Source organism: Tuber melanosporum, assembly GCF_000151645.1.
Source record: "Tuber melanosporum whole genome shotgun sequence assembly, scaffold_72, strain Mel28".
NCBI lineage: Eukaryota > Fungi > Ascomycota > Pezizomycetes > Pezizales > Tuberaceae > Tuber > Tuber melanosporum.
Window position 1 is genome coordinate 265,618 of NW_003299120.1, and position 27,500 is coordinate 293,117.

Consider the following 27,500-nt stretch of genomic DNA (forward strand, 5'->3'; position numbering starts at 1 on the left):
CAGAAACAAATCTTAGTTGGCCTACACATCTCTGAGTCAATACAGGTTGTCTCCGCCTAACAGTTCTGGCTATTTTTGAAATTTGATTGTCTTGTCCCACTTCTTTGTGATGTCCTGCTTCCCAGTTCTTTTCATTATCTATTAACTATGATTTCTCATTCTACTGATGTACAGCCAGTAAAAGTTAATTTAGATGGTAAATAGTGTATTTGTGAAATCTTTTGTTTTTTGGACATAAAACATGCTACAGAGGTCATCTAGAGTTCTAAATTATTTTCTGAGCTACTGTACACCTACTTTACATAGCTAGCTACATGGTTAAGCAAAAAAAAAAAATGTTTTGTGGTTGAGGTCCAATAGTCAGATTTTAACTTATACGGATTCATATTATTTATTTCTTCCCTTCCCTGTATTCACTGGTAGTCTATCTAGTAAAAAATGTAGCTAATTTTCTTTCACAGGTGTGTAGAAGTTTGAGGCTTTGTTAAACGTAGAATGAAGAATGGTCATTTTGAGCTTTGGTCAGTAAATACCAAACATTAGCCTAGCTCGAAGTTTACTCCGGAATATTACAAGCGCCCTGATTAAACTCCAGTGACTGCGCCTCAAATATACTAATTGTCCTGTAATGTTGATGGGAAATCTCGGGGGGGGGGTCGTGCAGAAAGGAACATACTATCTGGACGGAAATGCAGAACTAATTCCCAGCATCCAGTATCCGATAGAGTAGCCTCTAGGCTTCTTGAAAATTAATACACTTAAATCTAAAATTGTCGGTGGAGCAATATTTTGACCTTCAATGATCAATCTAAAAAATTTGGTAAAAACACGCCCCAGCATAGGAGGATGGCCTAACTTGAGATGAACCAGTAAGCAATTTTTCAGGTATCCCTAGACAATGAATAAATGGCCAATGATCGCTTCACTTTTTCTCCCTTCATGAGTCCCGGCCATGCTGTCTGTACTCGTGCGGTAGCCACATTAGCCACCGAGAAGCCCATCAGGCAGCAAATATATCGAGTATCCTTTTTTTTGTGATTGGCCTTCTGATCAGTTCCCGTGAGTTCCAAACTTCAGCTCGGCAGCTCGAGCACTGGAAAATTCCATGCTACTATAATAATGGTATTATCATTATGATATCATACTAGAATATGCTCGAGTGTACTTGTGGGGTTCCAGCCCTCCACGACCCCTAAGCAATACATAATGTGGTTCATCAGGTGTCTTATTGCAGGGCTACTCCACCTAGCTAGAGAATTGAACTCGTATCGTAGCAGTTCTCTTAAGGATTACTCGTCGGAACCTACCTTGGTGTATTCCGTGTCCCCAAGGTTTGACGGAAAGATTGCAGTGGTGGGCCCAAGAGAATAGAATATCCAGCGAGTAATTTTAATATGTTCTCCTAATATGCGCCTACGGAGTATATCCTGTATTTCATTCCTTTCTTGTGCATGCTCAAATCTCGAAAATCGGGAAACTCAGCCGGCGCTTGCAACCGCCACCACAACCGCCGAGGCGGAAGGGGTAACTCGACTGCATAATACTGGTACCGACCGTAGCTAGAACCTTATCGGATGTGTCACAGATGTAACAACAACAGCTTGGCAGGTGTTAGCTAAATTTACCCTTAGACCTCTACCGATATTCTGACCATAACCACAACTCCTCCTTCTCTCACTCCCTCCCCTCGCTACACCCGAAAACTAACGAAACAGCAAAAATACCAAGATGTCAGAGCTCCTCAGCTTTACCCTCGCCCACGAGCAATTTCGGAGGTATTCCCTTCCCACCTAACCACCACTATGAAGGCTAGCCAGAGTGCAAACTAACTAACCTTAACAGAGCCCGCCTACCATCCCTATACTCCGACTTCTGCCCCCTCCGAGCAAACAACCCCTCCGGCTTTCTCGCGAACGTCACAGCATGGAAGTCCGTTCTCAGCCAGGCCGCTGCGAATGGAATCCTAGGTGGCGACACGTTAGTTCTCGAGATCGGGGAGGGGCTAGTTGGTTCCTTAGCGACGAGGGAGTGGGGGAGGCCGTTGGCGTTGGGGACCGTTGTTGTATGTTTTTACCTTATTCACAGAGTAGCGTGATGGGTTAATGAAAGTTTAGAATGAAGCAGTGTCTACGCGGGAGTTTATCTCGCTGGAGACGTTTTTGGGTATGCGAGAGAGTGTGTATTATCGTCCTTGGGTGGATCCTTGGAAGGTGCTTGTGTGGGGACTGGAAGTTGTGGGACTGAAAAGTCGGGCGGTGGAGGATGGGAAGATTCGAGAGGGGAAGGTGGTGGTGCTTAAGAATATTGAGGTATGGATTCTCCCCTTCTACCCACTGGCAGGGAGGTCACGATTCTAATACTGGTTTCACATAGGAGACGGCAAAAACAATCCTCAAAGAAATCTCCAAGAGACCAATCATTGTCGATCGAATATTCTCCACAGAAATGTTCCTGCAAGAGTTCCCTATTCACGGGAAACCGCTCTCAGAGGCAGACCTCCGAGTGTTACTAGTCTTCCTGTCCCGTGACCTCCGAGAAGCTTCCGTAGCCAACAACGTAACCCCCCTTTCACCCCCCCCCCTCCACAAACAAAAACTAACTACCCTTCCACCTCAAACAATAAAATTCAAACCCCCCACGGGAGAACTAACCCCCGTATCCCCACATGATACCACGATCGCCAACCTAAAAACACTAATCACCTCCCTGCACACCACCATTTCCACGATCTCCACGAAGATCTCAACCTCCGACGCCAAAGCCCGCACCGCCATACAATCCTCTAACAAGCACGCTGCCCTCTCTGCCCTCAAATCCAAGAAAATCGCCGAAACCTCGCTCGAATCACGCGCGAAATCACTCGCACAGCTGGAGAAAGTCCTCGTGAAGATTGAGCAAGCGGCGGACAACATCGAGCTTGTACGCACACTGGAAGACAGCAGCAAGGTTCTCGCAGGGCTTAACAAGCGAGTCGGAGGAGTTGAGGGTGTGGATAAGGTTACTGATGAGCTTCGGGAGCAAATGAACGAGACTGGCGAGATCACTAGGATCTTGGGCGAGGAGACAAGCGCCATGGCCCAGGTTGACGATGGGGAGGTGGAGGGGGAGTTTGAAGCTTTGCTGCAGGAGGAAGAGAGGAAGGTTAGGATGAAAGAGGATGAAGAAGCGTTGAAGAGGAAGTTGCCGAAGAGCAAGGAAGAGGTTAATGGTGAGCTAAAGGCCGTGACCGGGCCTATGGAGGAGCTGAAGTTGAAGGAGGATATACTCGTGCCCACACTCGTGCTCGCGCCGGCGCCTGCGCAGAAGGAGCAAAGCCCGGAGCAAGTGCCGGCCTCGTAGTTATCATTCCTAGTGGATTGGAGTTTTGACACGAAAAGAGAGAATAGATAGCACCTCACAGCTTTACGTACTGTACTGTACTGTATAATCTCACCGAATCACACCCTTTATCTTTGAACCGCAATCATGTAATCTATGGTACATCCCCCAAAATCTTGATTAATCTTACCCCTCACAACCTCGTAGTAGCTACAAGTAAACCAAGCCCAAATAAAGCAAACATAAAAGTAAGCAAACCCCGAAAACTCCAACCCCCTAGATATAATATGCATACTACCCATCTAGCAAGCGCTAAAGAAAACTAAAGCTTGTTTTTAAAAGGGGAAGAAAAATAAATGCAAATCCATCAAAGCCCACCACTGGTACTGCCCTCCCCCCTCTTACACGAAACTTCCATTTCGTGGTACCTTCGTTTACCATATAGACCAATTAGTGATGTATCCTCTTCCACCATGGCTATAGGCTCATTCGCATCGCCATCTGCCCCTGGCATTGCTGGAGCTGGTGGTGGGGGGGGGGTTCACGGCGAACATGCCATTCACGTTTACATGTGAGTACAGGGGGTATGTGTGGGTGTTTGGGGTAGTGGCGGTGGGCACGCTTGTCGCAGGGTGGAGTGTAACGTGGCGGCGAAGGCCTGATCAGAGTAGGGTTGGTGGGGGTCTGGTTGAAATGATTGTGCGGCACTATTTGGTGGAGCCAGGCCATCAAGGATGGTAACCGGGGTGGCGGTGTTTGACAAAGTGGTTGGCGCAGAGGGAGCACCGTCTATTTGTGCGCTTGATATCGAAGTATGTTCCATTTCTTCTTCTGCCTTCCCCCCCTCATCCTTCTCCTTCCCTTCCTTTACGGGCTCGGGTCTCCCTCTCTGCGCCCTTGCCTTCGCGATTAGCTCACTGAAATGTGACTTATTGGACTCCGACCATCCCTCATCCGTCCAGCCTGCTGCCTTCGTCTTCTCCACGACCGGGATCCGGTAGATTTCATCCCACGCCGACAACTCCTTCAGTAACTCCCTCTTGCTCTTCGGCGTCGCGGAGTCCACATTCGCGTTCCAGAGCGTCAGCCACTCGTTATAGCGGTCTTGAAGAGTCCTCTTGTTCCCATGGGATGGGATCCCGAGTCCTTGGAGTTTATTGCGGAGGGCGGATTCTTTGATCATGTCGAAGGCTATCTTTGGCAGTGGGCGGAGATCTGGAGGGTTGGTGGGAGTTGGGTATGGGGTGCTGGGTTTCGTGTCAGCTTTTTGGGGTGCGAGAGGGAAGGTAGCGGTGGGAAAGGTTGGAGTGTACCTTGATTGGGATTTGGAGGAGCCGAAGAATGAGCTTTCGCTACCACGGAGGCGTTTGCGTGGCGATGCTGGGGATTCCTTTGGACAGCCGCTCTCGATATGAGAATCGACTCTTATCTCTCTCATGTACTCGCCACAGATGGGACACGCAACCATTCCGGATGCTGCGAGTAAAGTGAATGGTTAGTCCTATGAATATTCGAGAATTGGGAAGGAGGGGGGGAGGAGCAAATCTCACAGGACGGTGGCTTATAATCTCCATCGCTATCATCATCTAGACATATAACTTGATTTTGTGATGAGGGTTGAGAGGAAGACTGAGATCCAACTCTACTGCCTGAACCCCTAGTAATCCTCCTGTTACCGCCAGCGCTCTTTGTGGACCTATCCGGAGCACCCCCACCATCCATCCTTCTTCTCTTCTTCCACCTCTTAGGCCCGCCTCCCTCCTCAAAATCCGTATAACCACCATCGTCCTCATCGCCATCCCCCGTACCATCATCCACCCCACCGGCAGAAGCCCCCCCCTTCTCAGCACTCTCCTTCGCCACCTCCATCAACAGCGGCCTTGCCACCCCGAAAGCATCAACCAATTCCTGCGCGGTTCCATTCTTCCTAAGCTGGCTCTCCTGAGCTGCAGCCCTGCACATAGGACACTTCTGCTCCCGCACCAACGACCGTCGGATGCACTCGGAGCAAAATGTGTGACAACAACCCGTCATGACGGGGGTGTGGTAGTAGTCTTTACAGATCTGGCATCGCAGCGCGGAGTCCAAGGATTTGAGAACTGGGAGCCGGGTGGTGGTCCAATCGCTCGGGTCAGTTACGTCGATTATCTTTTGGTTGCGTAGGGAGAGGTGAGGTTGGCTCATTTTTGCCGCCGTTGTTGTTGTTGTTGCCAACCTTTGAAGAGGAAGCGGAGGGGGGAGAATCAGTTTAGCGAGTGAGTTGTAAAGTGAGTTCGACGCGACTTTTGGCGGCTTGAACGCGTCGGTTGAGTAGTGGACCCTTGAGCCAGGCTGCCAAGGCCCCGGCTGTTCGCGATTGGATGAAAGGGAGACTTGCCCTTTCATTACAAGTACCCGTAGGGATACCGGTAGTATTGGCTTGCTGCTGGGATGTATCATAGCTTACCGGTAGTGCTGTGGGGGGACTTATGCCGGTTTGGCGGTCCTGCATCTAGAATAGTTACGAACATAAATTGAATTCATCACAAAAAATCATTACCGATAGCGGTATTCAATGCATCAGGAAAAGAGTGATAATTCAGGAGCTATGCCTTAACCTATAACACGTTGGATAAACCACATACTGCATTTCAATCCTCATGATTATTATCATAGATACTCGGGTAACCGGTAGTCTCTGGTACGGTAATACGGTAGGAAAGGACCCTCCTCTACTATGCCCCACCTACTCGACTACCACTATCGGTATACCAACTTATACCCCCCGGGCCACCACTCCTTTCCCCAGCCCAAGGTTCAAATCCAAGCTCAACTCTGATATGATACAAGTAGCTCCTAGTCCACGGTACTGTGCTATACAGTACCCCGAGAGATCCGGATAGTCTACATCGAAGCCATATACGGAAATTCATCCAGACAAGACGCAAGAAAGATCACTAGTGCTACGCCACAGAAGACCTCCAACGCACAACGTAGGGTCCTTTTTTAGAAATACTGTAGGGGACAAATTCCTAGCTTAGAGGGGGTCAGGAATCTCTGTTCCTTACTTTGTCAGGTATACATAAATTTAGATAGTCGGCCATTAGGGTTATCTATCATACTACGAGTGCGTGTTTATATCTATGATATTAAATTCTCATAATGCGACACAACCCTTCTCGCGCGTGGGCCACCGCCGCGCTTCTGTAGTTGTCACTCGCTTAGGTGCCGGTATGATAATTTACAAGTATGATAGTATGCCCACGGTTCCCGGCTTTGATCATTGGTTGTTGGGTTGGTTGTTCTCTTGGACTAACTTACTCGGGTATGCCGGTGGGGAAGACTCACTAGTCTGCTCGTACTTTCTCTCGTACCAAGCTCTGACCGCCCTATGTCTGGTCAGGCATTCGGTGATAATTAGTGAGGGCGTATTTGCTCCCACTATTGAGCCAGGTGATATCCTGATTGTTTCCCCATGCTTTGCTTAGTGCGCTGGGGTCTGGATCGGGGGAGTTGCCAGTGTTCTGATACCGGTATGGTGGCTCGCTGCCTGTTACAACCACAAGAGCAAGTGATGGGCACAAATACGGTACAAGTACTGTACCAGCACAGCAGGACAGCTCCTCAAGCCATGTTGACCAAGCAAACGGCCACTCCCAGGCAGGGAATAAAGAGGGAGAAGAAATAGAACACTCAACCGACCATCCCCAAGACGCAGGGTTTCATCTTGCATTCAATTCAGCATTTCACATGCTCTCTCTTCTCCCCAATTAGCTCGCCTGAGTACCTCACTAATGATACACTTTGAATCGAAACCTTCCCACTTTTAGTACATCCCAAACAAAAGAAATGAGATATCTCGCAAGCTAAATATGGCAATGGAAAACGAAAAACATTTTACAGACTCTCCAACTCTTCTTTTCTAGTTCTATAGACTTCTTGGGCTTCCCTTTCCCTCTTGTCCAAGAAGGCAACTTCCTTCCTAAGCCCTTCAAGCCTTTTCGGGAGGGCGGCTGCTTCGCTAATTTTCAGGGTTCTGAAGCCCTCCAGGTCCCTTCTTGTTTCCGCGATTGCTTCAGATGCTTCGATTAACTTTTGGCACAACATTTTGGAACGGGCTTGGTAGCCGCCGAGGTGGAGGCTGAGTTTCTTCTCTAGTTTGTTGCCCTGAGTGGCATCTTTGGTGAGCTTTTCTTGGATGAACTAAGTTAATATAGATATGGGTTAGTGCTGTGTTATTTCAATAGGCTGGGCTTAATGCAACATACGTCATAGGTTTTAATCTGGTTGTCTTCGTCACCTGCTCGGTAATCTTCGAGTCCTGGAAGATTAGGAGATGAATGAATCCTCAGCCAAGCACCCTCAACCCCCGGTTTAGCCCGCTCGACAATTTCCGGCGACAACTCCAAAACAATCTCCATTCTCGCCTTCTCGAGGAGATCATCATCCAATTTCTCGAGGGGTTTTGGAGCGCCTGTGACCTTTCCGCCCTTAACTGGGTATCGTAGGGCATCTGTCCCAATCAGGGTGGCCATTTCTTGGGAAATCATTTTTTGTATAGAATTCCGTTCGTTTGACATCCCGGCCTCTAGAAGTGCTCCGATGTCAACAATCCTTGGGCGCGGGAGTGACTTCTGTATGACCTGTGTTCTGCGTTTCAGTTCTGCCGTAGCCTCAGCCTCAGCGCGTTCACGGTTCCGGCGGTCTATTTCTTCTCTGTCCTCTACGGGTTGTGACCCCGCCGGGGTGTCCGTATCTTCTTCTGGCTCCTCTGGTTCTTCTAATTCTATCTCCTTAGGCTTAGGGAGCGACGCAAAACTGGGTGATGGTTAGCAAATGTTATGTAAATCCTAGGTTAACATAGTACCCACCCAGATCTCAACTGCTGCTTGATCGAGTTCTGTTGCAGCTTTTGGTCCCTAGGAGTCATGGAAACAAGAGAACCGGCATATGCCCCATTCTGATTGATTGCTAAAGAATCTCTTGGAGTCCTTAAAGGTGTTTGTCCAGGTCTACCTGGGGTAGCACCAGGTGTAGCGTCTACGACCCCACCAGCACGGAATGGTGTCGCTAAAGGATTCGGTGTTGACACGGTCATCTTCCGGGGGGCAATGCCGTCAAAACCAGTGGTACCCGATTCATGCAATGGGGTATTCTCCCCTCCAAGAAGTGAAGACTGGGTTTCAGTAAGCGCACGGATATTTTTGATTTCGTTCGCTACACGGTCTTCGGTCGGGGGAGCCCTCGGAGTGCGAATAGGTGCGCCAGTATTAATATTAGTATAGCTGCCAACCAGCCCTTTAGTCGACTCGTTATCGCTGGCTCCAGCAATTTTATTCGCATCTTCACCCATCAAACCCATTTTAACAATTTCCTCCAATTCTGTCTCCCCAACTTGTGGCGAAGGAAGGACAAGTTGCCTTCTCTTACTCAATTGCTCGGCTTGTCGAATCTTTTGTAATTGTCCAGCCTTTGCTGCGGATGCGAAAGCAGCAGCAGCACCGTTCTTGTCTTTATCCCCACCTTTTCTCCTCTTTCTATCTAGATCCTCGTCTTGATCTCCTTTCCGCTTGGTATGGGACAAAGCCTTCCGGGGATCGATGTTGGCACGCTGCCTCTCATTCCGAGCCTCTTCCTCACTAATATCGTAAAATCCCAATGCTGGTTTCTTCTCAAATGGAATATCCGCGTTATAATCCATTTCGCCTCTGCGCCGGTTGGTTAATTTAATATTGATACCCGCATGTTTGAGTTCCCGGCGTTTCTGAAGTACGGCTAATCGCCTAGAGTCTTCGAGTTGCCGTTCACGAGCCTTGCGCTTAGCCTTCTTTCCTTGAGTATTCGCGAGACGGGCACGAGCTTCGCTTAGCATCTCCTTTTCATCCTCATCCATGTCAACCGCATCTGAAAAATAGCAGTCAGTAAGAAAGTGAATCTCATATGTAGCGACCAAGATAAACGTACCAGGCCTAGCGGCTTTTGTTTCCGGGTCAGGATCAGTTTCCCCCGGCCTAAACCTCCTAATATCATCCGCACTCGGTGCACTTGCCTCGGCCCCATCTGGTCCAGCAAGACCCAACTCCGAACTCTCTCGAGCTTCGGCCTCATCGAGGAGCTTCTGGTATCGATCTAGGCACTGCGTGGCGGTTCTTCCAACAATGGGCGCAATTGTCCTCCACTGTGTGGGCATTAACTTGGCCAAATGAAGGAGTTTTTCATCTTCATCGCGAGACCATTCAACTTTTCTAATACTGGGGTCCAGCCATTCCGCCCAACGAGCTTTGCATTGTTTCGCCGATTTTCGGGCAAGGAGCGAAGAGACGCGTTGCCACTGGTTGAGTCCGTACTTAGAAACCGAAGCTTTAAGAATTTCGTCCTCGACGTTGGTCCAGACACCGCCCTTTACGACCGGCATGGTGGAAAGGGTGGACGAGCTTTAGAACTTGCTAGGGTACTGTGTCTGGTGGTTTGGCGGTTACGCTGAGGCAGGTGGAAAGCTGGGGAGACTCGGAAGAGCAAGACCTGGAATTCTATGATGAGACAGGGAAGCTAAAGGTTACCCTGCTTGCTGATGCAGTGAAATCTTGGCAAGACACGTGCCAAGACTTTCCTAAATTTTTGAGGATTTACAGATGAAAGTCTGTCCCTCCCAGTGGTAGTACTGGTGTTCTATCCTCCCTTAAATCCCCCACCTTCCTCGCCCCACTCTACCACAGGAATCATGGTTAAGAAGGCAATGTGTGTCACTCTATTCTCTTACAGTTCTATTTTAACATGTTCTGACTGCGAACTGATAGTGACAAGCGCATTCCTGATCTTATCCGAAATGGTGTTCAGGTACAAATTCTTCTCCAAGTCCACTTCAGTGCTTAAGGTACTCACAGTCGTAAAGGAAAAGAAACGCAGCTTCTTCGTTGTTGTCGGCGACCGAGGGAAGGATGTCATCTTGAACTTGCACTATATTCTCGGGAGTGCCGACCCCAAGCAGAACAAGTCCGTCCTGTGGACTTACAAAAAAGACCTTCTCGGATTCTCGAGGTAGAAACCTGTTTTTGATGGCGGAGCAATTGTTTCTTTGTTTTTTATGCTGATAATTAATTCCGCAGTCATCGGAAGAAGCGAGAGGCTAAAATCAAGAAGGAGGTCAAGCGAGGGATTCGGGAGGCTAATGCTGAGGATCCGTTCGAGCTTTTTATCAGTCTCACCAACATCCGGTACTGTTACTACAAGGAGACTGAGAAGATTTTGGGTAACACATATGGAATGTGTATCATACAAGACTTCGAGGCTCTGACTCCGAATTTGCTGGCGAGGACGATTGAGACGGTTGAGGGAGGTGGGCTGGTCATCCTACTATTAAAGACTATGACCAGTTTGAAGCAGCTTTATACGATGACTATGGTAGGTGTAGGCAATACAATAATTTCAAGGAATTTGCTAAATTTATTCCCCTAGGATATACACTCAAGGTACCGAACAGAAGCCCACGGAGATGTGGTTGCTAGGTTCAACGAGAGATTTATTCTCTCCCTTGCCGATTGCGCCAGCTGTTTAGTAGTAGATGATGAACTCAATGTTCTTCCAATCTCGGGTGCAAGAGGCGTTACTGCTCTGCCGCCTGTATCTTCAGAAGAAGGAATGACAGAGCAGAAACGAGAGCTGCTGGAACTGAAAGAGAGCCTTTCCGAGGTTCAGCCTGTCGGTTCCCTAGTGGACATTTCAAAAACAGTAGATCAAGCCAAGGCGATCATGACTTTCGTAGATGCAATCACCGAGAAAACCCTTAGAAGCACAGTTACACTTACAGCCGGACGAGGAAGAGGAAAGTCCGCAGCATTAGGCGTAGCCATTGCCGCGGCCGTTGCACACGGGTACTCTAATATTTTCATCACTTCACCGAGTCCTGAGAACTTGAAAACCTTGTTTGAGTTCATCTTTAAAGGCTTTGACGCTCTAAACTACAGCGACCATCTCGATTACGATATTATTCAGTCGACAAACCCAGCTTTCAACAAAGCAATTGTCAGGGTTAATATCCACCGCCAACACAGGCAAACTATTCAATATATCCAACCCCAAGATGCTCACGTTCTCGGGCAGGCAGAGTTGGTAGTTGTTGATGAAGCAGCCGCAATTCCCCTTCCACTTGTTAAGAAGTTGATGGGGCCCTACCTTGTATTCATGGCATCAACGATCAATGGGTACGAGGGAACCGGTCGCTCACTCTCCCTAAAGTTGATCCAGCAATTGCGAGACCAGTCCTCCGGGCTCATCAGATCAACTCAAGACGGCGAGACAGCTGACCGCTCCGGAAAGACGGGCAAAAAGCCAGATACTGTCGGATGTGGAGGAAGAAGCCTGCGCGAAGCTACGCTTTCTGAACCGATCCGGTACGCGCCGAATGATCCCGTCGAGAAATGGTTAAACAATCTCCTCTGCCTCGACGCTACCCTCCCCAGCAATCGCAGCACTGTACACGGAACCCCAGACACTGCGAAATGTGAGCTTTTTTACGTTAATCGAGATACCTTATTTTCCTATCACCCGGTTTCGGAGCGATTTTTGCAACGCATGATGGGACTTTATGTCGCTAGTCATTACAAGAACTCCCCGAACGATCTACAGCTTCTGAGTGATGCACCTTCTCACCAACTCTTTGTTTTGCTACCTCCTGTACAGGAGGGTAGTAAGAATATCCCAGACCCTCTGTGCGTGATTCAAGTGTCATTGGAAGGCCAGATCTCTCGAGAGTCTGTGCAGCAGAGTTTGGCTCGAGGGAGGAGGGAAGGTGGAGACATGATCCCTTGGCTTGTTTCTCAACAGGTAAAGCACATTTTTACCTTATGAAACGTCGGACTAAGCTAACTATTCCAAAGTTTCAAGACGAGGGCTTTGCAAGCCTTTCTGGTGCGCGAGTCGTTCGGATTGCGACCAACCCTGATTATACCGGAGTAAGAAATCCTGTCCCATGACCTCCCAAAGGTTGCAGTGACTAATACATCAATAGATGGGCTATGGATCTCGAGCTCTCCAACTCCTCACTGACTTTTACGAAGGGAAGTTCCAATCACTTGACGAAGGAGCTACCTATGTCGATGAAGGGATGGTTCGTGTGACTGATGAAGAAATCGAGAATTCGACCCTTCAAACCGATAATATCAAAATCCGCGATAGGGAATCCTTACCCCCACTGCTTCTGAGAATGTCGGAAAGAAGGCCCGATACTCTAGATTACATTGGCGTGTCATACGGTTTAACAGATAAACTTCACAAGTTTTGGAAAAAACAAAAATTCGCTCCGGTATACCTCAGGCAGACGGCTACTGAGTTAACTGGAGAGCATTCTTGCGTAATGATAAAGACTTTGGCTAGCAAAGATAACGATTGGTTGGGGGCGTTCGCTAGAGGTTTGTACTGACCGACATGTCGACCCGAGTGCAACATATTGGGGCTAATATCCGAAAACAATAGACTTCCACAAACGCTTTCTCACCTTACTCTCTTACGAGTTCAGAAAATTCCCGGCTGTATTAGCCTTAACTATTTTCGAATCCGCAAATGCCGGGGCAAGGCTTTCGGGACAGGAAGATCTTCGTGAGTGCTTCCCAGCTATCTGAACCTGCCAGCCATACACTAACTCGATCGCAGCTCTAACAAAGGCCCAGCTGGACGAATACCTCTCACCCTTCGATTTAAAACGTCTGGAATCCTACGCAGACAATATGCTCGACTACCATGTAATCGTAGACATGATCCCCCTCATCGCTCAACTATACTTCACCGGCCGCCTACGAGGATCCGTTAAGTTAGCTGGCGTTCAGCAAGCTGTCTTGATGGCCATCGGACTGCAAAGGAAGACACTGGAAGACATCGAAAAAGAGCTGAACCTTCCACCCGCACAGGTCCTCTCCATGTTCCAGAAGACCATCCGAAAGGTTGCTACATGTTTCCGACATCTCCTCTCCCAAGCAATCTCCGAGACACTCCCGCAAGAGGCCGGAAAACCAAAACAGAAAAAGATCAACGGCGGCGACAACAATAACGAAATAGAAACAGATGAATTCTACCCTGTCGAGCAATCCCTCGCAGACGACCTCCAAGAAGGCGGAGAGGAAGTCATTGCGAGCATGAAGTTGAAGGAGAAGCAGAGGGAGTTGATTAATTCTTTGGATCTTTCAAAGTAATCCTTTCCTTTCCCCAATGTCCGTGTAAATTTCAATAAAGCCTGCGCTCTCTGCATCCTTGTCCGTGCGCCCACACGTAAAGTTTCAATGTGTTGACTTTGTTGGGTCAATCATTAGGTACGAAATCCCCTCAACCGAATCCGCGGACTGGGAGAGCGCCGAGAAGCAGATCAAGTCTGCTACAAGTAAAAACAGCAGCGGCAAGAGCACCGTTGTCAGCGTCAAGACCAAGAGCCATAATAAGCGGAAGGCGGGCGAGACGGTGACGGAGATTTACGAACAGGAAATGAGGAAGGTGCACAAAAAGGGGAAGAAGAGTAAGAGTAAGAAATGAAGCCTACAGCACTATAGGGAGAAGCAAAGGGATGGTGTGATGATATCTGATCGGAATGAGCTGTTTGTACTAGAGCTAAAAGTTTTTTTTCTACTTACACGGGATGGAGCTTGTACGATATCTGAAAATATATGTAGTAGACTTTGGAATTTCGCACAAGAACTTGTACTCTGTTTAAATGTCACCTAAGGAGAGGATGGCTAGCATGTTGTCAAATAAGCATCCATTCTAGTAGGTCTGCTTCATCTCCATATCCACTCTCCTGCTATCTACTTTTATTGACGAGTGACCTTTCATGACGGGAATTTCCTTACACAATCCAAGCCCCCCTTCTTCGCACAAGCCCACTCATCCCAATCCCAGAGATCTTCCCCCCCTTTTGAGTATTGTTGATATCACAGATCTTAACATGAGGCGTGTAGGTGACCAGTTAAACCAGGACATCATGGTGATAAGTTGCTATAACCAGATACGCAACATAGGGATCGAATTCACAAACCTCGAATCTGCCTGCCGATTAGGCCATCTCCAGGCAACATATATACAAGGCCGCGACCCCCCCCCACGCTTTCTTCAACTCTTACAAACTCTAAAATGGAATGATGCTTGCTAATAAGGATCTTGGGGCAGATTCACCCTCGAAGGGAGAGAAATTATAGGCTCCAGCCACTTATATCTTACAACAAGATCCCTTCGTGTGCTAAGGGGTGGCCTTGGAGTTAGGGATCAAGTAAATTACTAGACAGGACAGAAGCCATAGCCGCCACAAGCACCCAAAGCTCTAGAAGAACCCCAGCACCAGCAACACAACAATCAACACCCCAGGAGGCTAGAGCACAGTATACCCAACCAACAACGACAGGCGAGTATCATATAATGCGTATCATACAAAGCCCGTACCAGGGTTAGGATCAGGCCGGAATATCAATGTTGAGAAAAGAGTAGGTTTAACTATGAGCAAGATAGGATTTGAAAGGGGTCACGTGTCGCAGATGTGCGGTATATAGTCACCAGGCATCCGGGTATTGGATGCTACAATATTCACGGGTTACCGAGATTTGGTTCAGGACATTGCGTCCGACTTTCAAGTTGGGCATCACGAGTATGTGGGGCTCCAGGCAGGGGTTTTTCACACTCGAATAGTGTACGAATGCTCGCCATCCCTCTCTCCCCCCTAGCCACACTCGCTCAACAGCCGGGGGTAAGGGGCGGAGAGCATCCAGATCCACTGCGCATAAAAACAAATATAGCATTATTGCCCATTAGGATGTTCACCTGATATAACTCGGTATCTTAACTCAAACGTAAAACAGAACAAACTCCCATTTTAACATCTTGAAACCGAAAAGACTACAATCTACAGTTCGTTAACCACCCTTCTCTCATCCCTGAGAGCACAGAGCTTTTCAAGCGCTACGTCGATTGGCACTAATTCGCCCTTATTCTGCGTTTCCTTGTTGTCTCTATTGCGGATGTTGACGGAACGCGATTCTTCCTCTTCGGCTCCAACGACTACGACATTATTAGCACACTAAGGCCTAAGGAGAATGAAGGGGCGAAACATGCCAAAGATAAAGTTGTACTGTTGTAACTGTCCAGTCCTAATCTTCTTCGCCATAGTATTCGGCCCGATATCAACATCGACATGCATCATCTTCGCTCTAAACAGCTTCTGAATCTCAAGCACGTAGTTATTCGCGGCGGCCATTACCGGAATGACCAAGATCTGCCGGGGGCTGAGCCAGAACGGCCACTTCCCGCCAAAGTGCTCTGTAAGGATCGCGATGAAGCGCTCCACACTTCCCAGGATAGCTCGATGGATCATGACGGGGCGTTTGTAGTGCCCCATCTCATCCTTTCCGTCCTGAGCCTTCGCCGAGGGCTCACCGGTGTTGTACTCTAGCTTGAAGCGCTGGGGGAGTTGGAAGTCGAGCTGGATAGTAGCACACTGGTGTTCGCGGCGGAGGGCGTCCGAGATTGTGATGTCGATTTTGGGACCGTAGAAGGCACCGTCTCCTGGGTTCATTTCCCACTTTCCACCACCGCCGGCGGTGAATTCGTCAAGGGCTTTGGTCAATTGAGCCTCGGCAGAATCCCAGGTTGCAATGTCACCGACGAATTTCTCTGGGCGGGTAGAAAGCTTGAGTTTGAAGGTAAAGCCTAAAAGTCCATAGACGGTCTTAAGGAAATCGAAGAGTCCGTGGATTTCTGATCCGACCTTTACCCCTTTTATATTAATATTAAATATTGAGAGCTCAAATAGGGGAACTACTAACCTGTTCCTCGGTGCAGAAAACGTGAGTATCATCTTGTTGGAATCTTCTAACTCTAGTCAATCCAGTAAGAGCGCCAGAAAATTCATTGCGATGAATAACACCAAAATCCGCAACTCGCCACGGAAGCTCTCTGTAACTGCGTTCGCGGTGCCCGAAGAGTAAACAATGGCCAGGGCAGTTCATAGGTTTAAGACCATACTTGTCCTTCTCAACCTCAAAGGTAAACATGTTTTCCTGGTAATTTTGCCAATGTCCACTGGTCTCCCAGAGCTTGGCATTATACATGTTAGGAGTGATAACCTCCTCGTACCCACGTTTCCAGTACTCCTGACGAAGGTAGCCAACTAAGGTGTTGTAGATGCGGGTCCCATGTGGGAGGAAGAAACATGAACCAGGGGAGAGCTCGTGAAAGAAGAACAACTCCTGCTCTTTACCGATTTTACGATGGTCACGTTTTGCAGCTTCCTCGAGGAGTTTTTTGTGTTCCTCAAGCTGCTTCTTGTCGGGGAAACTGACACCGTAAATGCGCTGGAGTGAGTCATTGATGGCATCACCGAGGAAATACGATGAGGAGTTCTATATAATAAGTGTCATTTTTTTTAATTTTTAATTTTTTTAAAAAAACAGGTATTAAGCAGACGAGGGGTCGTACTATACCTTCATAACCTGAAAAGCCTTTATTCTCCCAGTGTTTGGAACATGAGGACCGACGCACAAATCGATCAGCGGCCCACATCTATAAACAGTAGTACTAGTTCCGTCAGGAATCTTGGATCCAATCAAAGTCTGTTTATATTTGTTGTGTTTGAACATGTCGATAAGGTTTTCCTTTGATACAACTAGTCTCTCGAAAGGTTGCTTCTCCTTGATGGCCTTCTGGGCGATGGTCTCCAACGGTTTGTAATCGGTAGCCGTAACAACCTCACCCTCACCAAGACCCATTTCGTAGAAGAATCCATCATCGGTCGGAGGTCCAAGGCAAAGGTGACATCCAAATCGACGCTCAGCCGCCTCGCCAAGAACGTGAGCCGAGGAATGCCAGAACACACGCCTGCCTTTAGAGTTGGGTGTTATCAAGATGATTAGAGTAGAAGTATCCGAAATGACCCACCTTCCGGATCTTCAAAATCCAAAAGCTCTAAGGTTCCAGATTTCTCGAACGGTCTTTCCAAATCCCACACATTGCCATCGACCTTTGCAATAACAGTTTTCTCAAAAAGGCTCTTGCTAATTCCGCGGGCAATTGAAGATGGAGTAGTTTCCCATGATTTACCGGCAACAACTTTTCCATCAGGGAGACTGATAGTAATGTCCTCGCGAGGCTTTGCTACAAGTTGTTTAGCGTTATGGCTCAAAGTTGAAATAAGAGTCTATTCGTACCAGCAACCTCTTGATCATATTCAGCCTTTAGTTTTTCAAATAGGTGAATCCTATGTGAGATATATTCCGGTGGAGGTTCTAACTAAAGAAAAAAAAATTAGTCCTACCGAGTAAAAATAATTGTTGGCAAAGTGGGAAAATATTTGTATATCATACCTCCAAAGGACCCGTGGCTGTACTGGCAACAACCTTCTTCGATTTTTTGCCAGCCTTAGGAGCTTTGGGAGCTTGGGAGGCTCCCTCAGCAGGTTTTTCACTCCCTTCACCAAGCGCGACCTTCCTGACACCCTCGATTACTTTGTCAACCTTTTCCATTGCTGATTGTGTGATGGTGAGGAAAGAGAGTAGAGTAGGTTTTACTTTGGATTCAGGGACCGCTGGCAGATTTCGCGGGGCACTTTTAAGTTACCCGGCTTGAGATTCCCACCTCGCTTATCTGCTTAGCCTCGCCCCCACCATGGCCCTGACTTACGTAAGTAAAGTTCAGTCTTTTTCTGTGTGCGTTTCAATATTTCCGAGTTCCACTCTGAAGCTTGGGGAACATTGTGCAGTATTATTGAATCCCTAAAACATCAAAACCATTCGCGGAAGCAATAAAACTGCCACGACCCCCAGCCATCCCAGTATCATTCCTCTAGTGTCACAATCGCTTTATTGTTAAGCAATATGCCGAAAGAAGTTGCACCTCGTCAGGGCCGACGCCATAACCCGCTACACGACGATCTAGTGGAAAACGAAAGCGGAAATCTACGGAGAATTGCGCGGTCCAAGCGGAAAGAAAAGAGCGAAAGTTTTGAGAACTATGTCGACTCTGGGTCATCAAAACGAATTCTAAAAATTGCTCGAGACCAACAAGATGAACTTCACGAGGAGGAGGCCAGGAAAAATGCTGCCCAGGGTGAATTCTTTGGATCCGCTGCCCAAATGCGATTGCAGGACCAGGAGGAGGAAGAGTCCGATGAGGAGGAGTATGAGGAAGCTGATTTTGGCGAAGATGATATTGTTGAGGAAGTGGTATGCTTAGTGTAAATTCTTATCTAAGACCTAATACTGACCACGAACAGGAAGTTGATGAAGGAGATATAGAGCTATTCAATCAATTCATGCCATCAGGTCAGGGGGCCGCACAGCGGATATCTCTTGCGGACAAGATCTTGGAAAAAATTGCAGAGCATGAGGCGAAATTGGCTGGGCACCCAATAGGGGACGAAGAGACCTCTACCCTACCACCGAAGATAATTGAGGTCTATACAAAGTTCGTGTGTCCAGCATTCGTCATATTTTGCTCCGGAATTGAAATTTTACTAACTACGACTGCGGTTTCATACAGAGTTGGCCTTTTGCTCTCGCGCTACAAATCCGGGAAGCTTCCTAAAGCCTTTAAGATCATCCCATCGCTTAATAACTGGGAAGAGATTCTCTCCATCACAAGGCCAGATCAGTGGTCACCCCATGCTTGCTACGAGGCAACTAGACTCTTTGCTAGTACCAAAGCGAATCAATGCCAAAAGTGAGATCCCGTCATACAGTCCCACTAGCTATTGGTATTCCTACTAACGGTTTGGGTCTATAGGTTCCTAAATGTTGTGCTTCTTGATCGAGTGCGAGACGACATCCAGGAGAACAAGAAGCTCAATGTTCACCTTTATAATGCTATCAAAAAATCACTATATAAGCCTGCAGCATTCTTCAAAGGATTCCTATTCCCTCTTGCTCTGGTTCGTGCGGTTCCCCTACCCATCGCTGCGACATAACTAATTTCTAAAGTAGAGTGGAACGTGTACCTTAAAAGAGGCTCAAATTGTCGGCTCAGTCTTAACACGCATCTCGGTCCCAGTTCTTCACTCCGCCGCTGCACTTCTCCGCCTATGCGAAATGGATTACACCGGCCCAACATCCGTTTTCATTAAAGTTCTAATTGACAAGAAGTACGCGCTCCCATACAAAGTTATCGACGCTCTTGTGTTTCACTTTATGAGGTTTAAGTCGGTCCCTGATGCGCTCCCGCTGCTGTGGCACCAGAGCTTTCTGGCTTTCGCCCAGAGATACAAAAATGATATAACCGAGGACCAGCGAGATGTGCTTTTGGATGTCGTGCTTGTCAAAGGCCATCCGCTTGTTAGCCCTGAGATCAGGAGGGAGCTCCTGGAAGGGAGAGGCAGGGGTGTCGAGATTGGGGAAGCTGATGATGATTTGATGCTAGATTGAACTCTTGGTGTATAATAGTCGCAATTGGTAATTCGAACCTTTTTACCACTTCTGTAGTTAAAATACCCATCTGTGGCAGTGGCCAAGTTAAGCACAAACGCTCTCGTTCCTAGGTCCTGCTTGTTACACCAATTTCAGTATCATAACATATTTGCTTTTAACCTTGCGCTAGTACCATCCCACTTTAATGTAAGCCAACTTCTACAAGTCGTGGTATTCCACCTGAGAGCATAGACCAAGTTGACAATCTTTGATTTTCCGAGTGACGCATCATGGTCTTGCCCATTATCACGTGCTCGCCAAGACATCTAAAAACTTCGTTTGGGACTTCAACAACTTCCTCTAAGGTTTTCCCATCTTTTCCACAAACGGCCATAATCGTAGCCCTCCGCCAACGCCATGCCTCAGAACGAGTACATTGAGCGCTGGACCAAACAGCATGGTAGGAGGTTTGTCATAATTTCCCCTCCTGCAAAATCAGGACCACCATACTAACCAAACCCTTCCAGACTCGACCATGAAGAGCGGAAGTAAGTCTCCCACCAACCCCCTAGCACTCAAACTCAATTACCTTATTAATAAATACCCTCAGGCGCAAGCGCATAGCCCGTGAGGGCCACAAAGCCTCCAAGAATGCCCAGAAACTGCACGGCTTGCGCGCCAAACTCTACGCCAAAAAGCGCCACGCGGAGAAGATACAGATGAAGAAGACCATCCGGCAACACGAGCAGCGGAACGTCAAAACCGATGGCCCATCCGAGCCCTCATCCAACCCACTACCGGCCTACCTCCTCGACCGTACACAGCCCAACACCGCCAAAGCACTCTCTTCGCAAATCAAGCAGAAGCGTGCGGAGAAGGCTGCGAAGTTCTCCGTACCCTTGCCGAAGGTCCGGGGTATTGCCGAGGAGGAGATGTTCAAGGTTGTCAAGACGGGAAAAAAGACGGCGAAGAAGGGGTGGAAGAGGGTTGTTACCAAGCCAACTTTTGTCGGGGCGGATTTCACCAGAAGGCCCGTCAAGTATGAGAGGTTTATTAGGCCCATGGGGTTGAGGTATAAGAAGGCGAATGTTACGCATCCAGAATTGGGCGTTACGGTTCAGTTACCCATTCTTGCGGTTAAGAAGAACCCGCAGAGCCCGATGTACACACAGCTTGGTGTACTCACTAAGGGAACGATTATCGAGGTTAACGTCAGGTTTGTCCCCTTTGCCCCCCCTTTGCTTTTAATTTCATTGGATAGTGGTGGCTGATGGCTTAATAGTGAACTTGGTATGGTTACCGCCGGTGGAAAGGTCGTTTGGGGTAGATGGGCTCAGATCACTAACAACTGTGAGAATGATGGGTGTGTAAATGCGTAAGTTGTCCTGGTCCAACTCTCTTCATAGTTCTTGACATGCTAACAACTCTCTAGTGTCTTGCTTGTTTAATAGATGGGGGATTGGGCCGGTAATCTCGGGTTTGCTTTCAGATAGCAATTAAAAATAAAATGTAGCCCTTGTTTTTGTTTTTTGTATGATACAAATATGCATCTATTAAATCATATCAAAAAAAATCCGATGTGAAATCCCATAACCCGATCTTGCAAAATTGGCGCCCAACGCGAAACAACAATTGATGTAACCAAAACTTCCCAGGTATGATACCCCTGCTTGGTGTCTCCGCCCGATAATATTGATACCCACCCAACCCTGTGAAAGTTATATCATATGATACTCGAATCATCATTCGAAAACCCGAACACCCGCTATAGTGAGCGCAGTGCGGTAAAATAACTAGATATAGCGCATAATTCACCACGATGCCACTGCAGTCCCTAAACCTGCATGTAACCCACCAGTGTCCCCAGACTCGAACCAACCCAACGTCTTTGCCTTACAATTTCCTACGAAACCCACCAACATCAGCACAGGCATTGAGACCCACTAGGAAAGTTCTGCTCTATTTGCTAACAGGGTATGTACTGTAAGTAGGGAAAAGAGGCCACACCGATCCGTCCAGAGAGGGCGCTCTACCGAATCGATGCTGATGTCGAGAGAGTCTGGAGTGGACACGTAAAAGGAAGGTCGGGAAATTATCTTCAATAAATAAAATTCCCGGGAGAAAATGACCCGAGGCAACTGAGTATGTGACTAGGAGGCATATCAGAGCCGCTAGAACTTCCAACGAACAGAGAACGGTCTCGTGATCTCCGGTAAGATCGGGGAAGAATTTGACGAGTGATACATTGTGACTGAACTTCTTGAAACGGGACAATATTCGCCGTAACTCGGTTCCCCCATACACCCTTCCTAGCATGGGATTGAGGTCATATAGGGAGGATGCTGCTTACCTATCTCGTTTAACTTAAGCACTTATTCAATAGAATTACACAAAACTTGCAAGGGTAAAGATACAACTTAAAAATACAAGCAAAGTATTGATATAGCTATCGCAGACCCCAGTATCTCGGGATATAAAATGTATGATCGTTTCTCAACCTTCCCCCCTACCACCGCTACCACTCCTCTTGAATGCTGCCCTCGCTCTCACTATCCTCACTCTCATCGTCATCACTATCGAGGAGGGTGTAACAGCTCTCAGCCTCCTTCTCCTCCTTCTCCTTCCTCTTCCTGCGCTTTTCCCTCCTCTCCTGAAACCTTTCCCTCTTCTCCCTGATATTCAACATGGCCTTTTCAGCCATATACTTGGCAATCGCCTTGATCCTTTCCCTCTTCTCCTCCTTACTCAACTCTTGCACCTCCGTCTCAACATCCTCATCTTCCTCGTCCTCATACCCATCACAAATACCCCCCTCCTCAGGATCCCAGACTTCCCACCCCTTCACCCTAACCATCTCCACATATGCAGTGGAGATGACAACCTCCTCAATGGGCACAAGCGCATGCGAGGTCTGACAATTCACGTATACCTTCTCACCACGATAACACCCATCAAACCAATCGCTGATGCACAACTCGCCAACGAGCGTAGAAACCTGGTTCTCCGCCTCCTCGTTCGCCTCGTCGCGGTACTTGTACACGCCGCGGATGTTGCGGCTGGTCTGTCCGGGGCGCGCAGAACTGCTGACCTGCACGAAGACGACAAAGACATGGCCTGCGTCGGGGAGGTACTCGGGGTCGCCCCAGGGGTCGTGCATTTCTGGCTGGATGAGAGGAAGGCGGGATGCGCTGGTTATCTCAATTTCCGGCAGGGACTTTGGGGGGTCGTTGATGCTGTCCTTGTCGCTGTCACTGTCGCAATCGTCACTCTCGCTGCTATCGCTGCTGTCGTACTCTTCCAGGATGCACTGCCGTCCGATGAAGTGACCGTTTGGCTGCAGGAATTCTAATAGTGGGTCGTCGGAGGCGTATATGCTCGGATAGAGTGACTTGAAGTGACTTTTTGCGGTGGCGGTGGCGCGCACACTGCTGCTGTGGATCGAGTGGAGGTTGATGCACGGTCCGTAGTTGGGGTACGTGCGGATCACGGCTACCAGGAAGACATATTCCTGATTGTCTCGCTCAATGGATGACATGGCTCTAGCAGCTTCTGAAGTGATGACTAATTCGCGAAAGCTAGTATCATAGCCCCCAGATTTAGTCCATATGGCCTTCTAAAGATAAATTCAGTATTAGCCAAATGATGAGAAACTTACTCATCACCAAAAAGCTCCATATCCAAATCATTATCTTGATCCTCCTCGTCGCTCACATCACGCATGTCTACATCACTATCCTCGTTGCGGCCGCTACCACCATGCCCGTCGAATTTCTGCTTAGGGATTGCCACTCCAGCAGAACAATCCATAGCTCTATCATGTGTCATAGTTTTTAGTATGATACGACTCCTCCAAAAAAAGGCGATACATGAAAGGAAACAAGAAAGAGCAAATACCCTTCGGACATTTTTCCTTTCAACCCGGCGCTCAAATCTTCTCTTGTTATGTGAGTTGGTCGTTATGCACTTTATGTTGGTAAAGATGGTCGGCGGCTTGTGTTGATAGATGCTTGGTGTGTGAGCGTCCCCAAGAGGTGTGTGGAAGGTATTTTTCAATTGCAATGGCGAGCAAGAGTTAGACGCCCTTGCAGATATCGCTCCGTTCCCTATTTTCTATTTTTATTATTTTTTATCTTAAATTTCGTTGACCTAAAGAAGAAACCTAGCCCAAAGCCTTTAATGGTTATTCACCTGATCTCACTCGGGGGTGTTTTCTGCGACTTTGGTGGTGCGAGGAAAGGAGCGTTTTTAGAGCGACACGGTAGAGTGGAGGGCGACAGGAATAGCTCTGGTTTAGGCGGGTTGCTCACAGGAGGGGACTATGACTGGATGGGGGTAATCGCGGGTCGCGTCTCTCGTCAAGAAGGTGGCGTTGTCGTCGTGACCGTCGCAGTTGTTGTAAACCATGCGCGACAACGAGAGCGAGCTTGGACCTTACGGAAACGCCGCTACTAAACACCTTCTGCGGGAAGCTGTAATTCTGTTACGACACCATAGAAAACCCCGGCCCTAACATAAGCTATGGAAGGAATGGGATTGAGATAATCGTGAGCCTAAGGAAGGTAAAAGTGATCGAGTGATAGTCAATGACATGATCTCGGGAACGGCAACCAGGCCCCCCAGTCAAACTGGGGTATTCTATTCCTACTGCAAACCGGATATATATTAAAGCACGCGCACTTTATCCTTAAACCCCTCCACGCCCCGAAAAGAATATAAAGTAAAATAGTGAACCCGAAAGCTGGGAATCGGGAAAAAGAATGAATCCCGAGTAGAAAAAGCTAATCGGCAAGGAAAATTAACTAAACAAACAAGCTATAGTAATAATCATCATCTACTCCGTCTCTTGATGGAAGATCTGGAGGGTTGGTATGGAAATCATCCGTATACCTCACGTTAAGAAGTCTGATCTTGAGTCCATAATTTGTCACCACATTGATCAGTTTTGATGTCTCGGAGGTGATGGGCTGTTGGTTTAGGAGCATCAGTAACCCATCCAGCCATTCCGATGCAACGCTATGGGTTTGCGGATGGAGAACTAGTAGTATAGACTCCTTCGCACGCTGTGGGTTCGAGTCGGTGTATCCATGAATTGTTATCTTGGTGCTAGCAAGTTTGGAGGCCCCTTGGGTTAAAGTGCCATGAGAGGAGCCGGAACCAATACTCGCAGGTACTACGTTTGACACAACGCTAGAGACAATTGAGAGGTCGACTGTTTGATTAAGTTAGATCAGGCTTTCGCATCCAATTACCGATGGTGTGATGACTTACTCTTTTCAGGGAGTTCCTCTAGCTTGGGCTCATATACCGTTTCATTCTCATAATCGCAGTAGTGGAGATACCTCCTATTGTGAGAAAGTCGGACGTATCTCCATCCACTCGTGGACTTTTTATTATCCATTTGTATCTTCAGCCCCGAAGCCTCTGTTCTAGGAGTTGATACAGGAAACCATGCACCATGTAATAGACATCGTATGCGTTGCTCCTTGACGAACTGCAGAGCTTCAGTTTTTAGTTCCTCCCTCACATGCCTACAAACGGGACAAGTATTAGATCAGCACTTTAGCTACAGTCCAAACCGAAAAGGAATACCAACTTCAGATGATTCCCCCATGCACTCTCATAGGTGTTCTCTAGGATCTCCATTTGAAGGTCTCGCAGACGCAAGTATTCAAAAAGCGCGAGCTCTTCTTCCACCTCATGGACTTCTTTTGTTCGTGGGGCTTGTCCAATAACATGGTAGATCAGCACCCTCAATAACTCCGTGACTTTTTCATAATCCTCCAGACTAGCTCCAGTCTCTCTCCAGAGGCGTATGAATGCAAGTAAAGCGCCGGTATGGAGTCTGGACCACTGAAGCAATAACGGACGAAAGGCCCTCTCATAATTTGTTCGTGATTCGAGAACTTGATAAGTCTTGATATCGTCGATCTCGGATTTGTCCACCCGGAATTGATGATAGAGGATCGAAGTGACAGTGATGCTCGCACGGGCAACTGGACATCTATACTCCATTTCTTTCGCGTTTTGTTCCAGGAGAACTTTCCGGAATCCGTCCTCATCTTTCCTAACAAAGTCTGTTAAATCCATCATACCTAGGAACCCAACTTCTCTAAACTCCCATGCTGGAGACTCAGTCCCAAATCCTAGGCGCCTCCATTTTTCTGGATTATGTTTTTTCTTTGCCGGCGAGTCTGCTTTCGGGTCCGTCCCGGGATCTGATCTCTCTGGTGCACTTGCTAGGTGTAGTCCCTTCAGCGCTATCCGATGCTCCTTGGCTTCCAAATCTACTTTGACATCCCTCCACCTGCGCAACAAAACTTTAGTCAATGCCTGGAACTCTAACAACGGATGTGCAAGATCCTGTAACGCTGAGCTTTGCATAAGTATCTGTAGCCCAGATTGTCAGCCAATTGATTTCGGGAATAGAGCCCTCCGTCCGTAACAAAGTGAGTCGTACAAAGACAGCTTTGATAACACCCAAATCCTGCAATCTCTTAATAAACCTTGGCCATTCATTGTCTGTATCATTGGTGATAGCATCCCTCATAAGAGAGTTTATGAGTTGTAATGAATTCGCGCATAGAGCATGGTCCGCAGACGACAGCCTGCTAACCAGCATCTCCAAAAATTGCGGGTGCATAGAAATAGCCGGCTTTAGTGCCCGAAATCCGAATGGACCGGTATAGGAACCTCTAGTCGAGGAAGTATGTGGGTGAGAAACAATCGAAACGAGTATCGACATGGCGCCACGAAGAATATTAACAAGAGGATGTGTGACGATTAATTCCACAACCTAAATTACCATCCGTGCGACATCAGCGTGAGTCCTCGTGCGTAGCAAAAACTAAGAGCGCCGGAAAGTAGGTACCCGTGAAATGAGTTCGGAATTGACAAAGTCCCACCCTTTATCGAGTTCCAGAAGCCTCGAAAAGGACGTTAGAGAGTAGGCAAGTGTATTCCCGCTGGCCGTTAATGCCAACTTCCGAAGCTTCGCGAGTCCTCCTTGAGCTATGAATATCTCCGCAAACGACGGATCCCCGATATTACTTTGGAGCTTAAAGACCGCCATCTTTTTAACAGCATCCTAATAAAGCGTCAGCTAGAGAAAGCTGGGGGATATAGCCAGGAAAGAAGTTAGAATACTTCATCGTTTGAGAGCCTCTCAATGAGCTCTGAGATGTTGTCCATTGGAGTGCGAGGCTATTGTCTGTATATTTCACGAAAAGGGGCACAATCCCTAAACCGAGGCTTTCAGGACTAAATACCGTGGCAACAGGGAGCAAAATAGGGTGTATCATATACTCAGAAAAACAAATGGTTTTTAAAGTTGTTAAATCAAAGCGAAGAAGAAATGCAGATAATAGTTCCTCTACCAGCGGAGGTTCCGGGGGATGGGGGAGTCCATTGCTCAACTAAGTTACTGCAGCGGAGGCTGCCGTCAGGGTTAGGTTTGATTTCAGGTGATTTTTAGAGAAAAGCCAACACCAATCCAATCCATCAGCGTGGTCCCTTAAGGTTTTTTATTTTTGTTTGTAAATCTGTGAGATTTATTTATATCAGGAGGATCCCCACAATTGGGAAATCATATATATTATCCCATGGCAAAAATATGGCACAGATAAATTCTGCATTAAGCTGTCAGGGAGCCAAGCACTATAAGCAACTATCAGCGAACTGAAAGCGAGCAGTCCCAAGCGCAGTACGGTACTGTGCGGTACTATTGGTGAATCTTACCTAGATTTCCTGCAGTAGCCTAGTACTAGAATTTGTACGGCGATATAAGTCCGCAAGCTTGAAGCTGCAAGGATTATGTGTTGGGGATTGGTGATTGCTGTGGAA

At 47.7% G+C, this 27,500-nt stretch overlaps 7 protein-coding genes; 4 read left to right on the forward strand and 3 right to left on the reverse strand.

Annotated features, from left to right (window-relative positions):
* The first annotated feature begins 1,673 nt into the window (after positions 1-1,673).
* On the forward strand, positions 1,674-3,449 carry GSTUM_00010644001 (uncharacterized protein). XM_002841426.2 has 4 exons: positions 1,674-1,775; positions 1,843-2,062; positions 2,115-2,309; positions 2,374-3,449. The coding sequence occupies exons 1-4, from the start codon at positions 1,729-1,731 to the stop codon at positions 3,337-3,339; spliced, it is 1,428 nt and encodes a 475-aa protein (XP_002841472.1). The 5' UTR covers positions 1,674-1,728; the 3' UTR covers positions 3,340-3,449.
* A 3,563-nt stretch (positions 3,450-7,012) lies between these two features.
* Positions 7,013-9,790, reverse strand: GSTUM_00010646001 (uncharacterized protein). XM_002841427.2 has 5 exons: positions 9,385-9,790; positions 9,262-9,273; positions 8,169-9,201; positions 7,566-8,115; positions 7,013-7,500 (listed from the first exon to the last, which is right to left on the reverse strand). Exons 1-5 carry the CDS (start codon positions 9,710-9,712, stop codon positions 7,195-7,197), a joined length of 2,229 nt encoding a protein of 742 aa, XP_002841473.1. The 5' UTR covers positions 9,713-9,790; the 3' UTR covers positions 7,013-7,194.
* A 192-nt stretch (positions 9,791-9,982) lies between these two features.
* On the forward strand, positions 9,983-13,815 carry GSTUM_00010647001 (uncharacterized protein; the record flags this gene model as incomplete). XM_002841428.2 has 11 exons in its annotated part: positions 9,983-10,035; positions 10,095-10,335; positions 10,404-10,698; positions 10,753-11,555; positions 11,652-11,844; positions 11,989-12,120; positions 12,174-12,248; positions 12,305-12,704; positions 12,769-12,891; positions 12,946-13,477; positions 13,599-13,815. The coding sequence occupies exons 2-11, from the start codon at positions 10,124-10,126 to the stop codon at positions 13,813-13,815; spliced, it is 2,982 nt and encodes a 993-aa protein (XP_002841474.1). The 5' UTR covers positions 9,983-10,035; positions 10,095-10,123.
* A 1,232-nt stretch (positions 13,816-15,047) lies between these two features.
* GSTUM_00010648001 (uncharacterized protein) lies at positions 15,048-17,786 on the reverse strand (the record flags this gene model as incomplete). XM_002841429.2 has 10 exons in its annotated part: positions 15,048-15,327; positions 15,378-15,424; positions 15,483-15,627; positions 15,763-16,033; positions 16,092-16,667; positions 16,749-16,859; positions 16,932-17,146; positions 17,203-17,418; positions 17,472-17,553; positions 17,628-17,786. 10 exons carry the CDS (start codon positions 17,784-17,786, stop codon positions 15,173-15,175), a joined length of 1,977 nt encoding a protein of 658 aa, XP_002841475.1. The 3' UTR covers positions 15,048-15,172.
* Positions 17,787-18,006: 220 nt separating this feature from the next.
* Positions 18,007-19,679, forward strand: GSTUM_00010649001 (uncharacterized protein; the record flags this gene model as incomplete). XM_002841430.2 has 5 exons in its annotated part: positions 18,007-18,485; positions 18,536-18,726; positions 18,802-18,981; positions 19,045-19,189; positions 19,242-19,679. The coding sequence occupies exons 1-5, from the start codon at positions 18,138-18,140 to the stop codon at positions 19,677-19,679; spliced, it is 1,302 nt and encodes a 433-aa protein (XP_002841476.1). The 5' UTR covers positions 18,007-18,137.
* Positions 19,680-20,078: 399 nt separating this feature from the next.
* Positions 20,079-21,246, forward strand: GSTUM_00010650001 (ribosome biogenesis protein NSA2; the record flags this gene model as incomplete). XM_002841431.2 has 5 exons in its annotated part: positions 20,079-20,128; positions 20,189-20,209; positions 20,272-20,877; positions 20,944-21,036; positions 21,094-21,246. 5 exons carry the CDS (start codon positions 20,079-20,081, stop codon positions 21,107-21,109), a joined length of 786 nt encoding a protein of 261 aa, XP_002841477.1. The 3' UTR covers positions 21,110-21,246.
* Positions 21,247-23,694: 2,448 nt separating this feature from the next.
* On the reverse strand, positions 23,695-26,992 carry GSTUM_00010651001 (uncharacterized protein). XM_002841432.2 has 6 exons: positions 26,805-26,992; positions 26,530-26,745; positions 26,119-26,454; positions 25,255-26,048; positions 24,930-25,189; positions 23,695-24,870 (listed from the first exon to the last, which is right to left on the reverse strand). Exons 1-6 carry the CDS (start codon positions 26,847-26,849, stop codon positions 24,461-24,463), a joined length of 2,061 nt encoding a protein of 686 aa, XP_002841478.1. The 5' UTR covers positions 26,850-26,992; the 3' UTR covers positions 23,695-24,460.
* Between the last annotated feature and the right edge of the window lie 508 nt (positions 26,993-27,500).